General features: G+C 38.4%; 1 protein-coding gene across 6 annotated transcripts in view; it reads left to right on the top strand.

Annotated features, from left to right (window-relative positions):
- Positions 1 to 20,558, top strand: part of LIMS1 (LIM zinc finger domain containing 1) — a 146,925-nt gene that overhangs the window by 79,862 nt on the left and 46,505 nt on the right. The window contains exon 1 of one of the 6 annotated variants that reach the window (XM_026515958.4): positions 8,821 to 9,279. The exons of 4 other annotated variants lie outside the window; for them this stretch is intronic. In XM_026515958.4, coding sequence (XP_026371743.1) covers positions 9,173 to 9,279 — 107 coding nt within the window. In that variant the 5' untranslated portion in view covers positions 8,821 to 9,172. Of the gene's footprint in view, positions 1 to 8,820; positions 9,280 to 20,558 lie in introns of those variants that run through there. One more of the 6 variants, XM_044379095.3, reaches the window with a different exon arrangement.

The raw sequence follows: 20,558 nt of genomic DNA, 5'->3' as shown, positions 1-20,558 counted from the left end.
GTCAATGGCTAAAACAGGAACATTTGAATCAGGTAGACCTGGCTTGGGATCCACACTTTATTGTGGGAACCACTTGGGATCCTCCCTTATTGGTTATGTTGTTTGGTCAAGACCTTGAACTGTTTTAGCATTTAGTTACTTCATCTGCAAAATGGGAAGAGTAATGATACCCACCTCAGAGGACCGAGATGAAAATTAAATTAGATGGCATGCACAGTGTGCTTGGTAGGCACTCAAAAACCCTGCTCTTGTTAGTAATGACCAACCATGTTAGAGAATCAAGAGACTTTGAACTTTTTAGTAATGGGAAGTGAACATTTTTGTGTCCCAGCTTTTTCTTTTGTAAACACTCTATAAAAACTATTTTATTAGATTCAAAGTTGGTTTCAAATGCCTGCCTCTCTGTGGACAATATTGAAGGAACATGAAGTACAGCTCATGCTGTATTTCACTAGGTTAGTGTTGTTGCTACGTCACTAACAGAATGTGGGGAAATGTTAACCGTGTCAGTGCTTTCTGCCTCTCCTGCCCCTGTGTCTAGTCTATGGCCCCGGCTTCTCTACTACCTCGACATTCCTCTCATACCACTGTAGCTCAGGCTGTTACCTCTTTCCTGGACTGCCTCCATGCTCACCCCCACTTGCCCCTTAAAATCCACCCTCCCCAGATGCCACTGTGCGAGGAATCTTGGTGGAACAAATTTGATCATGTGAGTTCCTTGTTTAACAGTACAGCGGCTTCCCATTGCTCTTAGGTTAAAAAATGCAAGACCCTTTAAAACGTGCCACTGCCTGTCCCTCATCTCACATGCCAGTGTTTCCCCTTAGCCACACAGTTGGATTTCCTTTCCTCCTGCCCCTGGGTCTTTGTACCAACTGGTTCTGCTTCCACAAATGCTCCCCACACCCTTTAGCCTTTAGTGACTCCTCATCTTGTGGGTTTTTGGGGTATCAGATCTACTGTTTCTTTTCAGGAAATGTTTCCCTGCCATCCCTCCCCTGTTCCTTGTTGTAAGCGTTCTCACAGCAGCCTGTTCTATCATTTGACATGTTTTTAAATATATTTGTGTGATTATACGGTTAGTACTAGTACCACCAGTAGACTGCAAGCTCCGCAAGGACACTTGGGTCCCTAGTGCTTAGAGCAGAACTCGCCACATGATAGGTGTTCACTAAATGTGTATGAGTGTAATGATTGGCATGGGGAAGTCACAGCACACTCTTCTGTACCCTTTTACTGAGCCCTACCCATCAGGCCTGTTGTAATGTTGTCTGTCCCCCGCCTTCCCTTTCTCATGAGAGCCTCACCTGGACCCTCATCTTACACTTGGGCAATGAGACCCTCTGCACATGACTTTCCATTTTTTTATACCATCTTGGAAGCTGTGGTTCTGTCTTAGAAGGTCTGCTGCTCTGCCAGTCTCATTGTCCCTTTGACATATCTCTGTCAGTCACATGGGAGGATGTTTCCTCCACCTGGAGTGCCCTCCACTTCCCTCCCACTCAGATCCAACCCGCTTTAGGGGATGCATCAGTATTCAGTTATATATACTGAGGTTTATGAGGTATGCTTTCTTCCTGATTTGATTACAAATCCCTTGGAAGATGGAATAATGTATCTTCACTTAATTTTTTGTTTTCTTCATTATTTTAAGCATTTTAAATTTTGGTTCCTTATTATAGAACTATATTTATCCATTGTAGAAAACTTAGAAAATATAGATAATCCATAAGAAAAAATAATTTCGAATCTCCTTGGATCCTACCAACCAGAGATATTTCAGTGACTACTCTTCCAGACTCTGTGGTGTGTGTGTGTGTATAGATGTATACACATTCATGGTGTATACATATGTGGTCTTTTCCTGCAAAATGAAAACAGTGTGTAATATCCTTAGCTTTTATTTCACACAGCACTATGTCATAAATACTGTTCGTGTCAAATAATTGCCACTGATCACTCTAGAACATAAAACTATACAGGAAATATTGTCCTTATTGAAATAATTATGTCTTTAGAGCTTTCTTAAAAATCCTGTTTTTATCATGGAATTGAACTTTTATCTGAGTTAGGGAGAAAAAAATAACAGTAAGTGAAGAGATGAGATGATGCTGACATTAGAAATGAGGCAGCACAAATTTTTTTTTTTTTTTTATGTTGTTGCCTTTAAGATGAGACCTATACAGAACCTGGAAATATTTTGAGAACTTAGTGAAAATAGTTTTGCTGTGAAAGTTGATGTGTTGACAGTGCTACCTGTAGTAATGAGTCCTGTCCTGGGGTAAGGCAGGTATTGTGGTTTAGTTTTTAAGACACACCTCTGAAATTCCAGGGCAGGGAGCAGAGCCCTTAAGAAGATCACAGTTTCTGGCTTGTGACTTTGCCTGCCTTGGAATGTGGAAATAACTGTTTCTTTCATCCTCTCACACACAATTACTTCACCTATTGTATTTTTCCAAATGAGAGTTTAGTTTAGAAATATGCTCAGCAGGTATCGATGTCCTATAAGGTGGACAGGTAGAGAGAGTAGAAACAATATAGCAATGTTATAAAAAATTTTATCAAAACATATATAAGTAATTATGTGAAAATCTGGATAATCAGAAAAGCTCTCTTTTGTTTGAAATATTACCAGAATTTCTTTTTAAAACAAGTTTCCTTAGAGAATTAAAAATTATTCTGTTTACAGAAGTTTAATCTTATATTCAGTGTTCCAAAACCATGTTTAGTACATCAAATGAGGTACGTTACAATTTATCCTCCGGAGGAAAAGTACAATCTTCTTGCAAACATCTACTTCCTTGTTCCTTCCCTGTGATTTCAGGGCTGTGTTTGAGGAGTCTCTGGTTTTGCAGCAGGTGTGTGTTGGAGCTGGGATGATGAGTATGCCTCTTCGTGGTGTTTTGTATCCTTGTTAGATCTTATCTTTGGAGCAGCTCTTTTGACTCAAAGAGAAAGTGAACAGGAAAGCAACAATCAAGAAAAGTTCAAAGATGCTCAGTATCTTCTCTGTTCCTGCCTCTACATTCTTGAGGACCTGGCACTGGGCAATGTTTGTTGAAGAGCTGATGTATAAATCCTGATCTTGTGTTCCTGATTTACTCAGGAATGGGATTTCTCACTAACACGGTGATTAGGGGTAAAGTGTGCTGTCAGAGCTTCATCAACATTGGCACATCATGTTACTTGGGTCCTTTCTTAAAATCAAGTCATTTTAATCTAGGCAAAAGACCACTGATATCATCTGATTTGGTTGCTTCTGTCTCTAAATGAAAAAATTGAGGACTTTGATAGTAAAATGATTTCCTGTATGCTTATATACCAACCACAGCAAGGAAGCTGCCAAACGGGGAATGTCTTCTGGTTTCCTTCTTGTATCTTACACCAGCTTCCCTTGTACTTAGCCCTTTAAAAATGTGAATGGGATAGATTACTTGAAATTTTATTCCAAATTCCTTTGAAATGTGCTAGGAAAACTTGCCATATCTTGATAGCAGCATCTGAGAACATTCTTTAATTGTCCAACAAAATACTGCAGATGACCCTCAGGCTGCTGGTTGTGAGAGAAACTTCAGTCTGTCTCTGATTCAGAATGATACAGTGACCTTCTCACAAGCTTCTGATGACAGGTCAGCCTGTCCACTCGGGTGTGTCCATCTTGAGTGAGTTACAGAAAAGCTAGTTAAAGAAAAAATTCAGAGGGACTTGTAGACAGTTGCAGTGTCATCTACTAATGAATGGGACCGTGTTTGGGGTGATTTTTTTTTTTTTTTTCTGACTCTGGGCTGGTTTTTTGCAGAGTTTATTCTGCCTTCTCATATTCTTTGCTCTGGTTAATCTGAACTTGGCTTATCAGAGTTTGGACTCTTCTGCAGCAGAGTTGTTTTCAGCACTGGGTCCTGCCTTCATATTGATAGCCCAGAACACTCTTGAGAGGTCTCATTTAGGGAGATAGCATGGCTGATAAACAAATGTTTAGGAGATGAATGTGTTAGACATAGTGAGAAAGGATCATATTCTTGCTTTATTAGGGAAAGTTTGCTTTCCCCTGTAAATGATTTTTCATAAGATAAAATTTAAACTAAAAAAGGATTCATTTACATTAAGTTCAAAGTTAATTGCAAAACAAAAAATTCTTGTCTTTATATGTCACACAAGGAAATGAATGACCTGGAAATGTACAGCTATTCGACCAGTTTGTAGGCTCTCTTAGTAGCTAGTACAAAAGGTACTGCTAATGAGGCCCAGTTAACTCTAACTCTGCCATGAAAGCCAGTTTGCTGCTGTATTATTTCTGTGTAGGAGGAAGAGTGACAGTTCAGTAACACTAATGATAAGTTTTAGAGGTTTGATGTTTAACTAGTTTTCTTTACCCTCTCATGCCTGAAGGAGTACTTGGACCAAGTACACTAAAAACTGGACTATGTCATAAGAGGACACTTATCGTGATGAACACTGAGTCATGTATAGAATTGTTGAGTCATTATATTGTACACCCGAAACTAATATAACACTGTATGTTAATTATACTTCAACTTAAAAAAACTGGACCATGTCTGGTATATGCAAAAATCTAGGCTAAGTTTTTTATTTTTATCCCATATAGAAAGTATTTATACTGTGGGAGATACTGTTCAACTCTACAAATATGAAAAGCTTAGGAGTTTTTACAGTCTCACCAAGAAAGTAAATTTTTGCAAAACTATGGAATAGATGTGCCTTTTAAAAATCTCATTTAGGCGGTGACTGGGTGGCTCAGTTGTTTGCACGTCTGCCTTCAGCTCAAGTCATGATCCTGGGGTCCTGGCGTCAGGCTCCCCTGCTTGGCTGGGAGCTGCTTCTGCCTCTCCTTCTGCCCCTCCCTGCTGCTTGTACACTCTCTCTCTCTCAAATAAATAAATAAAATCTTGTTTAAACATCTCATTTAGATAATGTTGAGTGTTAAATGCAAAAAAAAAAAAGTTTCAGAAATCTGAAGATTGAATCTCACAAGTAACGTCGTAAAGTGATTAGGCTCTCAAAATCAATTGGTTGAACCATTAAACCAAAGAACTTATTTAACTAATGTCTACCATGTATCTGGCCTTGTGGACACAGTTTTAAATTAGATATGTTGCTACCCTCACAGACCCGTTATCCTAAGGGGAGAGGTGGGTAGAGAACCTATCACGAGACTGTGTGATTATGACGACAGAAGGAAGCAAGCACAGTTGGGGGGGGAGGGGAGGCACTCTGGGAGCAACAGAAAGGGAACTGCGGGTACTTAGGGTCTAGAAATGATTCTTTTAAGAGATGAGTCCCAGTGGGATGATTAGGTGCTGGTCCATCTTCTAGTCTTACGAAGCTGCATGTAGAAAGGCCAGGAGGTGAGAGGAAGTGAAATTTGTCCTGGGAACCACCTGGAGTTCAGTGCAGGTGTGAGGAGGGCACAGGCTCAGCAGGGCTCAGTTGGTGACCCATGGCAGTGAGCCATTCAGGAGTTTTTCAGCAGGATCAATACATGATCAGTTTATATTTTAGAGCACTTTGAAATTGGGAGGATAGATTGGAAGAGGGTAAGGTCAGTGGCAGAAAGATTGGTTAGGAGAAATGAAGGGAGGCGACAAAGGAACTCATCTGAAATAGTGTCTTGCCCAATGCAGAGCACTGAGTAAATACATACTAAATGAACGAATGAGATCCAAGGTCCTGCTCTGTGGTGCTGCAGGTTTTCAGAGAAGTGGGGAGATCAGTGCAAATCAGAAGGTCCAAGGTAAAGTCCATCTGTTGGCTTCTGAAGAAACTATCAGTTCCCTGAAATGATTATAAAACTTTGTGCTCACATGCATTTTCTGAGAGTCATTTACTTTCATCAGATTCATAAAAGGTCCCCAGCCCTCTGAAAGGTGAAAAGCTACCTGGTTAGATAGTAGCCTGGCAGAACAAGGCCTGTGTGATGCTCCAAAGAACTTCTGTGTTTAGTCATCTCAATCACGGGCTTACGTTTACAAAAGAAATTATCAGCTGTTCTCATGAGGTTAAGCTGAGACAGATATCTAATTATGCCAGGTATCTAATTATGTCGAAGTACAGATTCAAAGAGAACCCAACAGTTTGGATAGAAGTGAACAAAAAGTTGTAATTAGGTTCACAGACCAGCTGCACTGTAGTGGAAATGGGATAGAAGATGCTCACCTGAACAAGTTTTGTGAGCGGTTGTTCCTTAACAACCATTGGGCATGAGGCCCAGGGAAAGCCCCAGGAGTTCTATGTAGTAGTGAGCACCTCATCCCTGGAAGCCTCTAGGAAGAGGCAGAATCCCAGGCAAATGATACTGTATAGGAGCAAGGCCTTGTGCAGAATGAGAGTAGGGAATTCACTGAATGGAAGGCTAGACTAGCCTTCAGAGATGTTTGCAGTGCTAAAATGAAACGTGTCCCTGTATCGAGACCACGGAAAATGCACTTGCATAGGCCTCCCTCTGTACTGTCAACAGAAGGCACCACTGATAGCTCTGTTTCTATGGAAAAGTATGAAAGTTAAAAAAAAAAAAATGACATGAGACTGCCTTTGCCAGTTATCTCCCTGTTGTGTGTTCCAGGGGTGTGCTCTCCCTCCCTTGGTGCTGAAGTTCAGGAACACTGTTGTGAGGAGAGGAGTTGATAATCTGGCTGCTTCATGAACTGGTTGGTCAGTGGTGTGTTTTGTGGCATTTGTGCATTTCCCTTTCAGAAATTGTGCAGGTGCTTAGGTGTACCTGTGTATCCTTCCCCTCGTTCTGCTTACAGCTCAGTAAAATCTCAGAGCACATCTGAAGGAGTGCTGGGGACAAAGAGGAAGCCTCTCCTCAGTGAAAAGACATTGTGAGATGAGCTTTGCCCTGAGCCCCAGAATTTAGTTTTACTCAGTTGTGACAATTTCGATAGACCATAAGCATTGATTTACTGAAATTCCCATTTGTCATTACTGCCATTTTAAAAGTCAGAGGGCAAGAATTGTTTCAGTTTGTTTGTTATATAGTTTGGAACTTTTTTTTTTCTGGTCACATCCTTTTAACCTTACACTCATCAAATACAGGATTCGTCCTACACAGAGAGGTGTTTCCTGTCTTGTTAACCTTTAGTAGCTGCCAAGCACTTTTTCCTTGTCAGCATGCTGCATTACTTCTTTTAAAGCTCTTTTAAGAATCGAGCTCTCTTATTTATATCTTTTATAGAAACAATTACTATTTAATGTTGAGGTTTCTTGAAACTAATATTACACTGTATGTTAACTAACTGGAATTTAAATAGAAACTTGAAAAAGGAAAAAAAATAATGTCGAGGTCTCTGTGTTTGTAGTAGATACAAATTAATTTGTATTTTATTCATCAGGCATCTGTTCTGTCCTGATGCCTTGAGTAAAAAAGAAATTGAAGATCGGTGGTTGTTTCTCTTCATTTGTTTTTCACACCTATCTTGACAAAAATGTGAGAATTAGACACTTTAGGAATCCTAATTTTATATGTTTCTGTTACTATAAACTTTCAATTTTTCTGTATTTTAGGTCTCAGTAGGATCCTAGGGCTTTATACAAAAGACATATGTAAATCTTCTAAATTTTTAAATTTATTTTTCAATAGGCAGAATATTCAAAGTTCAGAGCAGAACTTTATAACAGAAAGCTTTCTTCTGGTCTTGTCCCCAAGTTTCCCAGAGGCCCCAGTGTTACTCTTTTTATATGTGTGTATCCTTCCAGAAGGGGAGAAAGAGATATATTTGTCACTTGATTTTTTAATGTGTTTCATGACTGTTTAAGTCTAGTGTTATAACAAAATTAGTAACTTCTTGCATCTTTAAAAACATATGTTACATTTTGATGGCAGCGGTAAGAATCTGTTTTTCACCGAGGTGGTGGAACCAGGGTGACAACTTGTACCCTGGAGGGGAGCTACCATCTGCATGTCCTGAGTGAAGGTGTAAGATATAGACTCCCCTTTCCTTGTGGGTGCCTTAATCTTTGTATTTATAATATAGATACTCTCAGGGAATATGTGAACTCTAGCCCTTGGTGCAAAAAGAAGTTTCAGAGACATCTCTGTGTGCTCTGATTGAGGGGATTCTAGAAGGAAACGAAGCTAATACAGATTACTCAAAGAGAAATTATTAGAACCATGAAGTCAAATTATTAGCTAAGAACTTGCCAAGGATCTAACCTGTGTATTAAGTGATGTATATTAAATGGGATTGAATCAGAACTGGAGGCTAGAACCTTGCGTGCTGTTGCACCAACATCATTTGGAGCCCTAATGATAAAGGGTTTGCTCTACGTTATCTGTCCTCCATTATCTGCAAACCCCTCTTGCAGACACTCAACCTACACCCCACACACCAAAACAAAACTTCACCATCTAGGATCAAATATGCAGCTAACTATGAGGGCTGCATAGGCACCCAAAATACCTTAAGGCAGACAGTGTTGATTACAGAGGTGCACATTTGATAAGAGGGAATTTTTAGAATAGGTAGTTTAGAAAATCATTGAGTGAAGTTTGATAGAAGAAACCGCTTTCAGTTCCTTTCCGTTGGGAATTTATGAATAATATTTAGGGGAAAAGAAAAGACACTTCCTTTCTAAAGAGGATTTAAAGTAGAGTGGGGAGGGAGGAAGTGCACTGCTTCCCTCACAATTCTGCCCCCCCCTTTTTTTCTTTTTGAGGAAAATATCCCAAAGAGCTCATGATGACCAGGCACTTCTTAAAACTGACAGCTGCTTATGCAGTGTTAGTGGATTTCCTGGCAAGTAAAATAGGGCAGGACTTTCTTTAGTCATTACCGGAGCTTTTTAGCCCAATTTTAATTCAGAATGATGCTGGAAAGATTTATAAAGGAATTGGTGTGATTATTCGTAACAATTAAACTTTATTAGTAAACATGTGAGCAACAACAGGGTTAGTGACTCTTGCCGCCGCCCCCCCCCCCCCCCCCCCCCCAGGTGCAAGGCCCAGAGATAAGGCGGGCCAGGCCTTGCTGAGGAGGGTGTGTACCAACAGAGAAACAGGAAGCTGTGCTTAGCCCAGCTTGCCCGGAGGTTTCCAACTCTGGTCAGGTGTGCTGAGGTCCCGGCAAGAGACACGCTCTTTTTGAACCCTGGCAGCCACGCTGCTCAGCATAAATGCTTCAAATTGTCAGTTAACTGATGTGTAGAGAGAAGTATGACTGCATTACAGCTTAAAGAGCTGTCACACTCAGGTCTCTACCGGCGAAGACGAGATCGCCCCGATAGTGTGAGACTAAATGGGTTACCGGAGGAAGAGCTAAGGTGAGTGCAAAGTCATGGTTGGCTGGAGGTCAAGGCACCTAGTGATTGCGGAGATTCATGCCTAAGTGGATGCAGCAGTGGGGAATACACGTTGAAGAGGTTCCACGGGAACCTCTCAGTCTGTAATTAAAGATTGAACACAGTCCCAAGATTGTACTGAATTGGAACTGTGCAAAACTAGAATTCATTTTTCCATTTCTTCACAAATCCTGTAAGTTGTTTTAGCTGTTCCCCAAACCTGCAGTGTTATATCTTTAAAAATTATATAATCATCAAAGTAATTTTTAAAATTGGAAACAATTGATTTTTTTCTCCCTTGGTTTAAAGATAGATTGCTTTGGCCTATTAGAACATAGTTTCTGTGTGGAGTTTTTCTTTTGAATTTTGGTGGTGAGATTGTTTGTGGTGTTTTGGGTGGGGGTTGGGGGTGTTCATAGAGGATTCTTTGTTATTGAAATGGATTCAGCAAAGGAATGCAGAAACTATTGAATGTAACCTAGGAAGGAAGGACATCAAAAATCTGGAGACCATTTTAACTAAAAGGTTGGGGGGGGTTGTTTGTTTTCAAAGTTAATTTGTCTCTAACAACACAATTTTAGTTTTTGTTACAGCTATTGAGAATTGTTTTTGGATTTTTAGGTTCTAAAAAGTCCCTGCAACATTAACCCATATTTAAAATACTATGTTAATTGTTAAGGGTTTAGATTTTCTGTTTCTGAGATGAAGTGTTCCTGTTTTACTGCTGACAGGAGGCTGCAGTAAAGAGAGACTTCCTTTTCTTTTTATTACATTTACTGTATAGTACTTAAATTTGTTTATGGACTCTTGATTTAAGTATTTGAATTTTTCAACTAGATGGTTGGAGGAATATTTATATGCTGTGTACTATTTTCTTTCTATAACTTCATTTTTAGAGTTTCTTTTAAATTCTGTATTTAAATTTGACAAGGAAGAAATTGTTAAGGAAGTTTTTTTAAACTTCTGTTACTTTGTATTTGTCTTATAGCCACTATATATACTTAGGAGAGCTGTAGTTTGGGAGGGAAACATTTACTTGAATATTATCAACTCTTTCATTGACTTTTGAAGACAATAGTAGCATTAAAGGACTGTGATTGATACTAACATTATTAGAATTTATTTCATACTATGTCAGGTGTCTTTTAGGTACTTTTGATGTATTAACTTTGAATTGATTGGATTGACAGAATTTAAAGCCTTCGGAGTTTGAATTGTTACAAATTTTATGAGGTTTAGTGAAAATATTGAGTTCTCTCTTGTTAAACAGATAGGCTGTGGAAAGTGGCCTCTGAAGTCAACATTTACTTGTACACTCCAATCTACTCTTGATCCAAGAGTGAAAAGTTACCAGAAACAGTTTTGATTTCAGATTTGGGGTCCTAAGGAATTTCCTTTTTCAAAAAAATTAAGATATGTAAAACAATATTTGAGAAACCAGCCATATTTTACTTACTTTCAGACAGTAGCAAAGTACCCGTGAATAAAATTGCTTATACGCCCAAGGAGGTAGTTATTTATATAATTATAATGACCTTTGAAACAACTAGATACTTTTCTTTTGTCTTGACTTTAAATCAAAGGAGCAAGAATAATTCTTAAGAAGTATTGCTTGTTCTACTGAGTTAAAGGGAAATAGTTTTCAACCCACTCTGGTCATGTAGTTCCCTGGTGATAGTAAGGGACTCATGTTTCTGCCATTTCTCTGGCCTCTGATGCAGAGAGATGACCGTCATTCCTTATTTTAGGAGTGCGGTGCTTAACTAGGAAAAGTAGGCAATTGTCTGTTTTTCCGTGGACTTTTTGTTAAAGTCAGGTTGTTTGTTTTTCTAATTTTATAGGAAGCCTATGTTTAGTATTAAATCAGGTTTCTCAGCTAATAGGAATCAAGGAGGGAAGGCACACCTGTTTCAGCACCAGTCATTTGGACAAGTTATGTAATCTTGCTGAACCTCGGTTTGTTCCCCATTAGAATGAGAGTAAAAATAACTGCCGTTATTCAGCATCGTTTACTGTCTCTAAATCCTCACCCCCAACCTGCTGAGGCAGGGGCATTATTATCTTGTGTGTAGTGCTGTAGGGTTAATGGCTTTCATGCATTATTCAACTAATTTTTATTGGGTGCCTACTGAGTGCTAAATAAAGATGCAGTGATGAATTAGACACAGTTCTTCCCCTCAAGGCACACCAAGGTTTTGGCACATGAATTGTGACCAACAGGCACTCTTCATGCGAGCGGTTGTTTGACTTTGAATTCATGTAATAGCCAACATCTCTCACACCGTCTCCGTATTGCACAAGACCCATTCCTGCTTGCATTCCTTCTCACTCTCGTGTTCACTTTCTTGGCATGTTTATTGACTCTAACAGAACTATTAGAGCCTAAAAGAGCTATGCTCATTGCCAAAAAACATTTTTCTTGTAAGTTAATATAAAAGATTTTGCTCTGAAACAAAACACAAGTGTTTAAGGAGCACCATGAGAGACATGAAAACAACCCTGGCTTCAAACTTGGGAAGGTCAGCATGAAAAACACTGACTTTATAGATTTTTATTTTAAAGTACAAAATATAATCCAAAGCTTGCATACTTTGTACAATAGAACATTACTCTACATTTGAGGGTTATGCTATGGCAATTTATGTTATTTAAATAGTAGTTGTCACTACTAGTAGAAAAAGTGTCCCGTGGGTCTTTGTCTTCAGTTCTAGAGCATGTCCTTAATTTTGGCTAGATTCTAACATGCCTAAGAAGTAATTGGAAATTATTTTCCCTTATGAAGCTCAATGTTAAGGATTTGAATAAGGCATGGATGTTCATTTATACCCAAAGACTCTCTATATAAAGAGTGTGTATACATGTATAGATTGTCTTCAGGGCCAGCTCTCATGACCTGGATAGCACTAGTTTAACTTTCAAATTTGAACAGTGGACTCCTTAGCACAAAGTAGCTCACCCTTTTATGTCAGTGGGCTCAGAACAAGTTCTGAGCCTTACATCTCTACAGAGCATTCACCCTTTTTTCCTTGGAATTTTTGATGCTCAAAAATCGCATCTAAGATATATATATAGATATAGATAGATAGATAATATATATATTTATATATATATTTATAAATATTATATATATATATTTAATTCTTAGCTCTTTATTCCATCTCTCTATGTTGCACCCTGTTTGTTTTTTGAGGAAACGTGAATGAAAAACACACAGAAACAATACATACACACATACCCTTAAAATTCTCAAAGTCGCTTTTGCTCTGCCTTAGATATAAAGGATCTGTAAATAACTGATTGGGGACACCTCAAAATTCAAGTCTTGGCTGGGTAGGTCCGAAACATAGTTTACATAGAAACATAGGCCAGATCTGGCCTACTGCCTGTTTTTGTATGACCCACGGGCTTAGGATGGATTTTACATTTTTTGGTGGATGGAAAAAAATTAAAAGAAGCATATTTCATGACATAATAAAAATTACATGAAATTCAGATTTCAGCGTCCATAAATGAAGATTTATTGGAACACAGCCAAGCTTATTTGCCTGTGTTGTCTCTGGTAGTTTCTTGCTACTGTGGCATTACATCCTTGATCTAGTGCTAAGGTAAAGAACCCTTGATCTTTCCCTGTTGTTCCTTTAGTTATGCATCTACCCTCCCCACTCTTCCATGTCCCAGTTGGATTTATCATACCTGGGTGAAGTCAGGGCTGTGTCAACTTGAAATGAGTGTGAAGGAAAGAAAAAATACTTTGAAGTGTTTATCCTTACGTGGAGTTGACTGGGTGCAGCAGTGAGAAGTTACTTACTTGTTAGAACCTCTTTATGCTGTCCTTTCCTGCCCTTTTCCTGATGGAACTGGACAACCAGGAATAGGAGGAAGTGCAAAGAAAAGTAACCTTTACTTTCTGGTTATTAAGTAAACGTTCTGAGCTCATATCTTTCTAGATATAGGATATAATCATTTTTAAGTAGTGGGAATGTCCTTGACTTGGTTTCAGAGCAGAAAACTCAAATCATGTGTTCCTAAATAATACATTACCATTGATTGAGCCCTTGTTATGGGTCAGGCACTCTATTAAGAATTCGTGTGTTTTTGGGGTGGGGGGTATTTGTTTCTTTGTTTTTTAACTCACAATTAAATAAGGAGGAAGAAGAACCTAAAGTTGGAAAAGGGGATCATTCTTATTAACCAGTTCCTGTCCTTGATTCAAATAAGTTAATGCTCAGTTAGAGTTCAGTTGAGGTTGGAGTAAGTTAGCTTAGGATGTGCGTTTCCTTGCATACCTGTTTTGTAGTTTGCTTATCATTTCTTTGCCTGTCTTTTGGATGAAAAACCAATGTTCATATTTTAGTTTTAGAAATATAGTAGACAGGGTGATGAAGCTGCAGCTTTGCCATGTTTGTCTATTCTTATTATTTAATGGTTCAGTGAGAGCACGTTTAATCTTCCTTCAGTGAATACATCACACAATTAATAACAAATATTTTTTTCTCTGTGGCTCACAGAGGTATCAGCTTGCCAGGGTTGCTTTTTAAAATGTAGTAAGTAGTGCTTTTTGTTGTTGTTGTTGTTGTTAAAGATTTTATTCATTTCTTCATGAAAGACACAGAGAGAGAGGCAGAGGGAGAAGCAGCCTCCCTTCTGAGCAAGGAGCCCTATGCAGGACTCAATCCCAGGACCCTGGGATCGAGACCTGAGTCAAAGGCAGAGGCTTCACTGACTCAGCCAGTCAGGTGCCCCAGTAGTGCTTGCTTATATGACACTGTTTAAGAGTGTAATACAGACAAACACACGTACTAGAATATTATTCAGCTGTAAAAAGGAAGGGAATCCTGCCAGTTGTGACAACATAGATAGACCTTGAAGGCATTATGCTGAGATAAGTCAGAGAAAGACAAATACTGTATGATCTCTCTTATATGTGGAATCTAAAAAAACTTGTGAAAACAGAGTAGAATGGTCGTTACCAGGGCCTAAGGGGTGGGTGAATTGAAGAGATGTTGTTTTAAGGGTACAGACTTGCAACTAGTAGATAAATAAGTTCTGGAGATCTAATGCCCAACATAATGATTATAGTCAACACCACTGTATTAAACACTTCAAAGTTGCTAAGAGACTAGATCTTAACTGTTCTCAACACAAAAAGGAAATGGTAATTATGTGACATGGTAAAGATGTTAGCTAAAGCTACTGTAGCAATGATATCCCAATATATAAATGTATCAAACCAACAGGTTGGGTTGGCTACCTCAAACTTACACGTCAGTTATATCTCAGTTACACAGATGTAAAATCCATAAGTATTTATGTTGTAATAATTGGTTTTATAGGCATACCCCTCCTCACCTTCTCACTTTTACCTGTCCCTCTCCTATGCCCCTACCCATTAATAGAGAGGATTCTCTAAGCTCAGAGGCCTTGCCTTCTTTTTTATCTCTAGTGTCTACCATAGTACCTTGTAGGTCATCACTGTCCAGTATCTATTCCTCATTGAATGAGTGAAGAAATGAGAAACCATAAAGTGGCTTAGCAGTACCTCTTTTATATCTACCTAAGTATCATGATCAAAAGATCATGGTCATTCTGTTTTTCAGTAGTTTTGGGAAACTTATTTTCTAAAGGGGAATATGTTTTCTTTGTCACTAAAATATTTCTTTATAGTTTAGAAAGTATATGCTGAAGTTAAAACTAGCAATGTCAATGCTTAAAACTTAGGTGTATGAAGGGTGCCTGAGTGGCTCAGCTGGTTTAAATGTCTGCTTTCGGCTCAGGTCATCATCCCAGGGTCCTGGGATCAACTTCCATGTCATTCTCCTGCGCAGCAGGAAGCCTGCTTCTCCTTCTCCCACTGCCTGCCACTCCCCTTGCTTGTGCTGTGTCTCTCTCTGTCAAATGAATAAATAAAATCTTTTAAAAATAAGGTAAAAAAAAATTAGGTGTGTGAAAGGAATAGCTAGAAGGAGTGAAAAGTCTTTAGATCCCTTTTCTGTTTTTCTGTACAGCCGAGAGACATTTTGGAATGAGCCTCAACTTCAGTAGAATCAATTTGTGAATTTGTTGTCAATACACATACAATGTTCTAAATGATTTACCATGACAATTAAATACCAGGATTTTAATCATTATAATTGCTTTCCTATTGGTTTAAAACACACAAAAAACATTAAAGTATCAGTTATAAATCACTTATTTAAAAAAAATAGCAGTTGACTAAAACTTCGTTTACCTGTATTATTTGGATAGATGCTATTAAAATGAAACTATTATTTATTTTTTATATATTTATGTATAAAAATATGTATCTTGGAAATACAGCCACTTATTGTGTATCTGTGAGACCCAGTGACCATTCTGTGATTAAAACCAGCTTTGGACACAAGTATTCTCCTGTAGAATATCTACTTTTAGAAATAAACATTAAATATGTTTTCACATAAATATACAACTCCTGAAGTTTTTTTTTTTTTTTAAGATTTTATTTATTTAATAGAGCACGAGCATGGGGAGGAGCAGAGGGAAAGGGAAATAATCTCTGGCTGACTCCATGCTAAGCGCAGAGCCTGATGCAAAACTGGATCCCACCACCCTGAGATCATGACCTGAGCTGAAGCCAAGAGTCGGACACTCAACCAACTGAGCCACCTTTGTACCCCTCAAGTTTTTTTTAAGATTTTATTTTTAAGTAATCTCTACATCCAGTGTGGGGCTCAAACTTAAAACCCCGAAAACAGGAGTCACATGCACTACTGACTGAGCCAGTCAGGCGCCCCCCAACTCCTTAAGTCTTTTTAATGGTTATATTAGTTTCATAGAGCTGTTGTAAACTGGGTGGCTTCACACAGCAAATGTACTGTCTCACAGTTCTGAAGACTAGAAGTGAGAAATTGTGTCAGCAGGGCCATGCTTCCTCTGAAACCTGAAGGAGAGAATCCTTCCTTGCCTCTTCTAGCTTCTGTCATTTGCTGGCAATGTTTATTTTCTCTTTGGCTTGTAGATGTATCATTCCAGCCTCTGCCTCTTTTATGACATGGCTGTCTTCTCTATGTGTGTCTGTGTCTTCACATGGTATTCTCCCCTGTGGGTGTGTCTTATCTCTGTGTCTCCTCTCCTCTTTGTAATAGTACACCAGTCATCTTGACTTGTATCTTAATTATATCTGCAAAGCTTATTTCCAAATGAGACCCTATTCACGGGTACCAGGGGTTAGGACATCAACATATCTTTTTAGGGATCACAATTCAACCCATAGCAGTGGTCTGTTCTTACAGTAGTAGTATATAAAGATTAAAAATCATTCTGGTGTGCAGTTTTTTAAGAAACAGCTTTATTGAGGTTGAACTAAGGAATCTCAATGAAGTGCACAATTTTTATGTGCAATTTGATCAATTTCGACAAGTATACACAGTGATATCCTTACCGCAGTCAAGATAATGAGCACACTCATCATCCCCAAAATTCCTCATGCCCATTTATAGCCCTTCCCTGCATCCCTAGGGACTTTGATCTGGTTTTTGTCACTCTAGATTATTTTGTATTTTTTAGACTTTCATAGAAATAGAATCATACAATAATGTTGTCTTTACTTCAACTGACTTTTTAACTCAGGATACTTATTTTGAGATCCATCCATGTTGTTCCCTGTATCAGCAATCTGTTCCATTGTATCCTTGAGTGATGTTCCACTTTAGGGATGTGTTATAATCTGTTTAGTCAGTCGCTTGTTGGTTGACATTTGAGTTGGTTCCAGTTTTTGGCTATTGCAAATAAAGCTGTTTTGAGCATTTCTTGTATAAGTCCTTGCAGGGACATATGCTTTCATTTCTCTTGGATGGAATGACTAGTTGTTGGGTAACTTATGGTTGTTAAATTTTTTGAGAAATGTCTAGGGTCACCTGGGTGGCTCAGTAGGTTAAGTGGTGCGCTCTTGATTTCAGCTTAGGTCATGATCTCAGGGTCCTCTGGCTCCATGCTCAGCAGGAAGTCTGTCTCAGGATTCTCTTTCCCTCTGCCCCTCCCTGCCCACTCGCACACGTGTGTGCTCTCTCTCTCTCTCTCTCAAGTAAATAATTTTTTTTTTTTAAGTATTAAAAAAGAAAAAAGAAATGTCTAAACTGCTTTCCAAAGAGATTGTACCATTTATATTCCCACCAGCAGTGTTTGAGGGTTCCATCTCTCCATATTCTCACCAGCGCTTAGTTTGGTAATTTTTTTTTCCAATTTTAACCATTTTGAGGGTGGGTAGTTGTGTCTCATTGTGGTTTTACTTTGCATTTTGCTAATTACTCACGTAGTTGAGTATCAGTTCATGTGCTTATTTGCAATCTATCTTTGACAAAATGTTCCATTTTTTGCCCATCTTTTATTGGGATGTTTCTTAATAGTATTGTTTTAACAGTGTTTGCTATATTCTACATATAAGTCTTTTATCAGATACATATTTTGTAAATGTCTCTTCCCAGTCTGTGGCTTATCTTCTCATTTTTATACGTATCTTTTGAAAAGCAGAGGTTATTCTGATACTTTATTGATATTTTTCTGTTTATAAAGTTTACACTTTTTGTGTCCTACTTGAAGTCTTCCCCAAACCTACAGTCAGTAAGATTATTAACACATATGTCTTATCTAAACATAAACTTATTATTTTTTTTAATTATCTTGGCCTTTCATACCGTTTAGTGTTTTTCTGGCTATGTGGTAAGTGCTTCACAGCCTCAAGTGAATCTTCACAATAATCCTATGAGGTGCTGCGTATTTCCCCCTTTCACAGAGATGGGAAAGGACTCTTAGAGACACATGATTGGTAATTTGGGCAGTTGGGATTTGAACCCAGGGCCATATCCATCTATGTCTTGTGTTCAAAGTGTGAGCTCTTAACCATAAAACTTAAGCTTCACTTAGGTTTTAGAGGAAGTATTCTTATGTCGAAGTTTTGAATATACTTGATCATATCTTAAAAGTTAAAAATTTACCATTGAACATGAAAATAAAGGTAAACCTCCTGTGCTTGCCTGTAGGTAATAAGATTGAAATAAAAATGGAATTTTTCTGCCTCTTCTTTGTAGACATTTGCCAGAGAAAATATCCAGGTTTAAAAAACTAAAAATATTACGTTTATATGTCATAATGAATATATTCCTTAAAATTGAACATTACAAGAGTATCCAGGTTTTTATCTTTGCCAACAATATTGTCTTCCTGCCCCTAGCAAACAAAATGTGAAGGGAACCAGACTGAGATAGAAAGCTACAGTGAATCATTGCATGTAGGATGTTGACTTATGTTTGACAGTTGCTGCTGCCAACTTTAGTTTTTAATTCTGATACGCAGAATTTGTTGGGACAAAACTGAAATTCTGCAGAGTTTTGGAAAATTTCAGTAACATTTCCAGGTGCTGGAAAATGTATTCTTTGTTTCATTGTTAAAACTAATGGCAATAATCTTGGGAGTATCTGATATAAACTGATGTACAGGTCTTTTAAACAATGAGGTTTTATAGAAGTATAGCCAGTCTAGAGAAGCCTGAGTGGCTCAGTCAGTTAAGTGTCTTTGGCTAAGGTCATGATCCAAGGGTCCTGGGATTGAGTTCCTTGTCTTCCCTGTTGGGCTTCCTGCTCAGAGGGGAGTCTCTTTCTTTCTCTGCCCCTCCCCCAACTCGTGTGCGTGTGTGTGTGCACGCGCGCACGCGTGCTCTCTCTCTCTCTCTAATAAATAAAATCTTTAAATAAATAAAAAAAATAAAAGTATAGCCAGTTTAAAAGATAACAGTTTTCCTGGATCTAAAATCATTGTTTCTGTGGCAGTCAACAAATACCTTTAAAATGGATTCAACTGGAAATAGTAGCTATTTAGCACCACTTGTAATTTTGGCTTTTCTCAATATAATGTACTTTATTTAAAGGATATATTGCTAGGTTGTGAGTTTCCCACACTAGTATGTAAAATATATTTGTCTAGGCATTCTTGGTTCAGTCTACATTTATTAAGGTCCTACTAAGTGCCAGGGAAATGGGGTTATGAAGTTGATTAAAACATTCATTATCTACTAACATGGAACCTTGTGTATTGTGGAAAAAACAGAGATAATTAAAAGATATTGTACATCTAGAGGAATAGCTGTGATGCTGTAGGATCAGAGTGCATTAGTTACCTATTACTGAATAACAAATTACCCCCAAATTTAGGGGCAACTGGAGATGGTACACTTTTTTGTAAAGGGCGAGATAATAAATATTTTAGGTTTTGCACACCACACATTCTGTGTTACAACTACTTAACTCTGCTGGTGTAGTATGAACACGGCTGTAGAAAATACATTAAGTGAATGAGTGTAGCTGTGTGTGTTCCAATAAGCCTTTATTTACAGAAGCAGACAGTGAGCCACATTTGGCTTATGGGTACTGATTTACTGACTGCAGGCTTAAAATGATGAGCATTTGGTATCTCACAGTTTCTGTGAGTGAGGAATCCAGGTACATCTTAGTTCAGTGACTTTGGCTCAGGGTCTTTGTGATACTGCTGTTGAGCTTTCAGTCAGGGCTGTAGTCTTCTCAAGCCTCAAAGGGAGGGGGTGATCCAGGAGGGGGAGAGGCTCGAGATGGCAGCCACAGTCTTTTTATAACCAAATCTCAGAAATGACTTAACCACTTTTGCTACAATGCCTCATTAGAAGCAAGTCAGTAAGTCTAGCCTACTACACTGCAGATGAGGAGAATCCATAAAGGTGTTAATACTGTTAAAGAAAAACAATATCCAGTGACACTTGGTTAAACAACAGTAAGGCAGACTATTCAGATCAGGATTAAGTATAGGGACCACTGAAGTGGGGTTTCCCATGGCGGGGGAGAGATGGGGCTCAACTCCAAGTACAGTGAGGGAAAGTGGGATTTATAGAGAACAGAGTAGGGGTCAGTGGATGGAGAATTACTGAGAAGAAACATCAGAGGTTATGGGGGCATGTTATTACAGTATTACTGATTATATCCCCTGTGCTATACTTTTCATCCCTGGGATTTATTTTACTACTGTAAATTTACCTATTAATCCCCTTCAGCCTTTTTTGCCCATTCCCCTCCCCGCCAGCAACCATCATTTTGTTCTCTGTATTTATGTTGTCTGTTTTTGTTTTTTATTTGTTCATTTGCTTTTTAGATTCCACGTAAAAGTGAAATTATATGGTATGTCTATTTCTGTCTGACTTAACTTCACTTAGCATAATACCCTGTAGGTCTGTCCATGTTGTCACAAATGGCAAGATTTCA

This window comes from Ursus arctos, unplaced genomic scaffold (assembly GCF_023065955.2).
Source record: "Ursus arctos isolate Adak ecotype North America unplaced genomic scaffold, UrsArc2.0 scaffold_8, whole genome shotgun sequence".
Classification (NCBI taxonomy): domain Eukaryota; kingdom Metazoa; phylum Chordata; class Mammalia; order Carnivora; family Ursidae; genus Ursus; species Ursus arctos.
The sequence above is the reverse complement of the archived record's forward strand: the minus strand, read 5'-3'. Positions and strand labels throughout refer to the sequence as shown.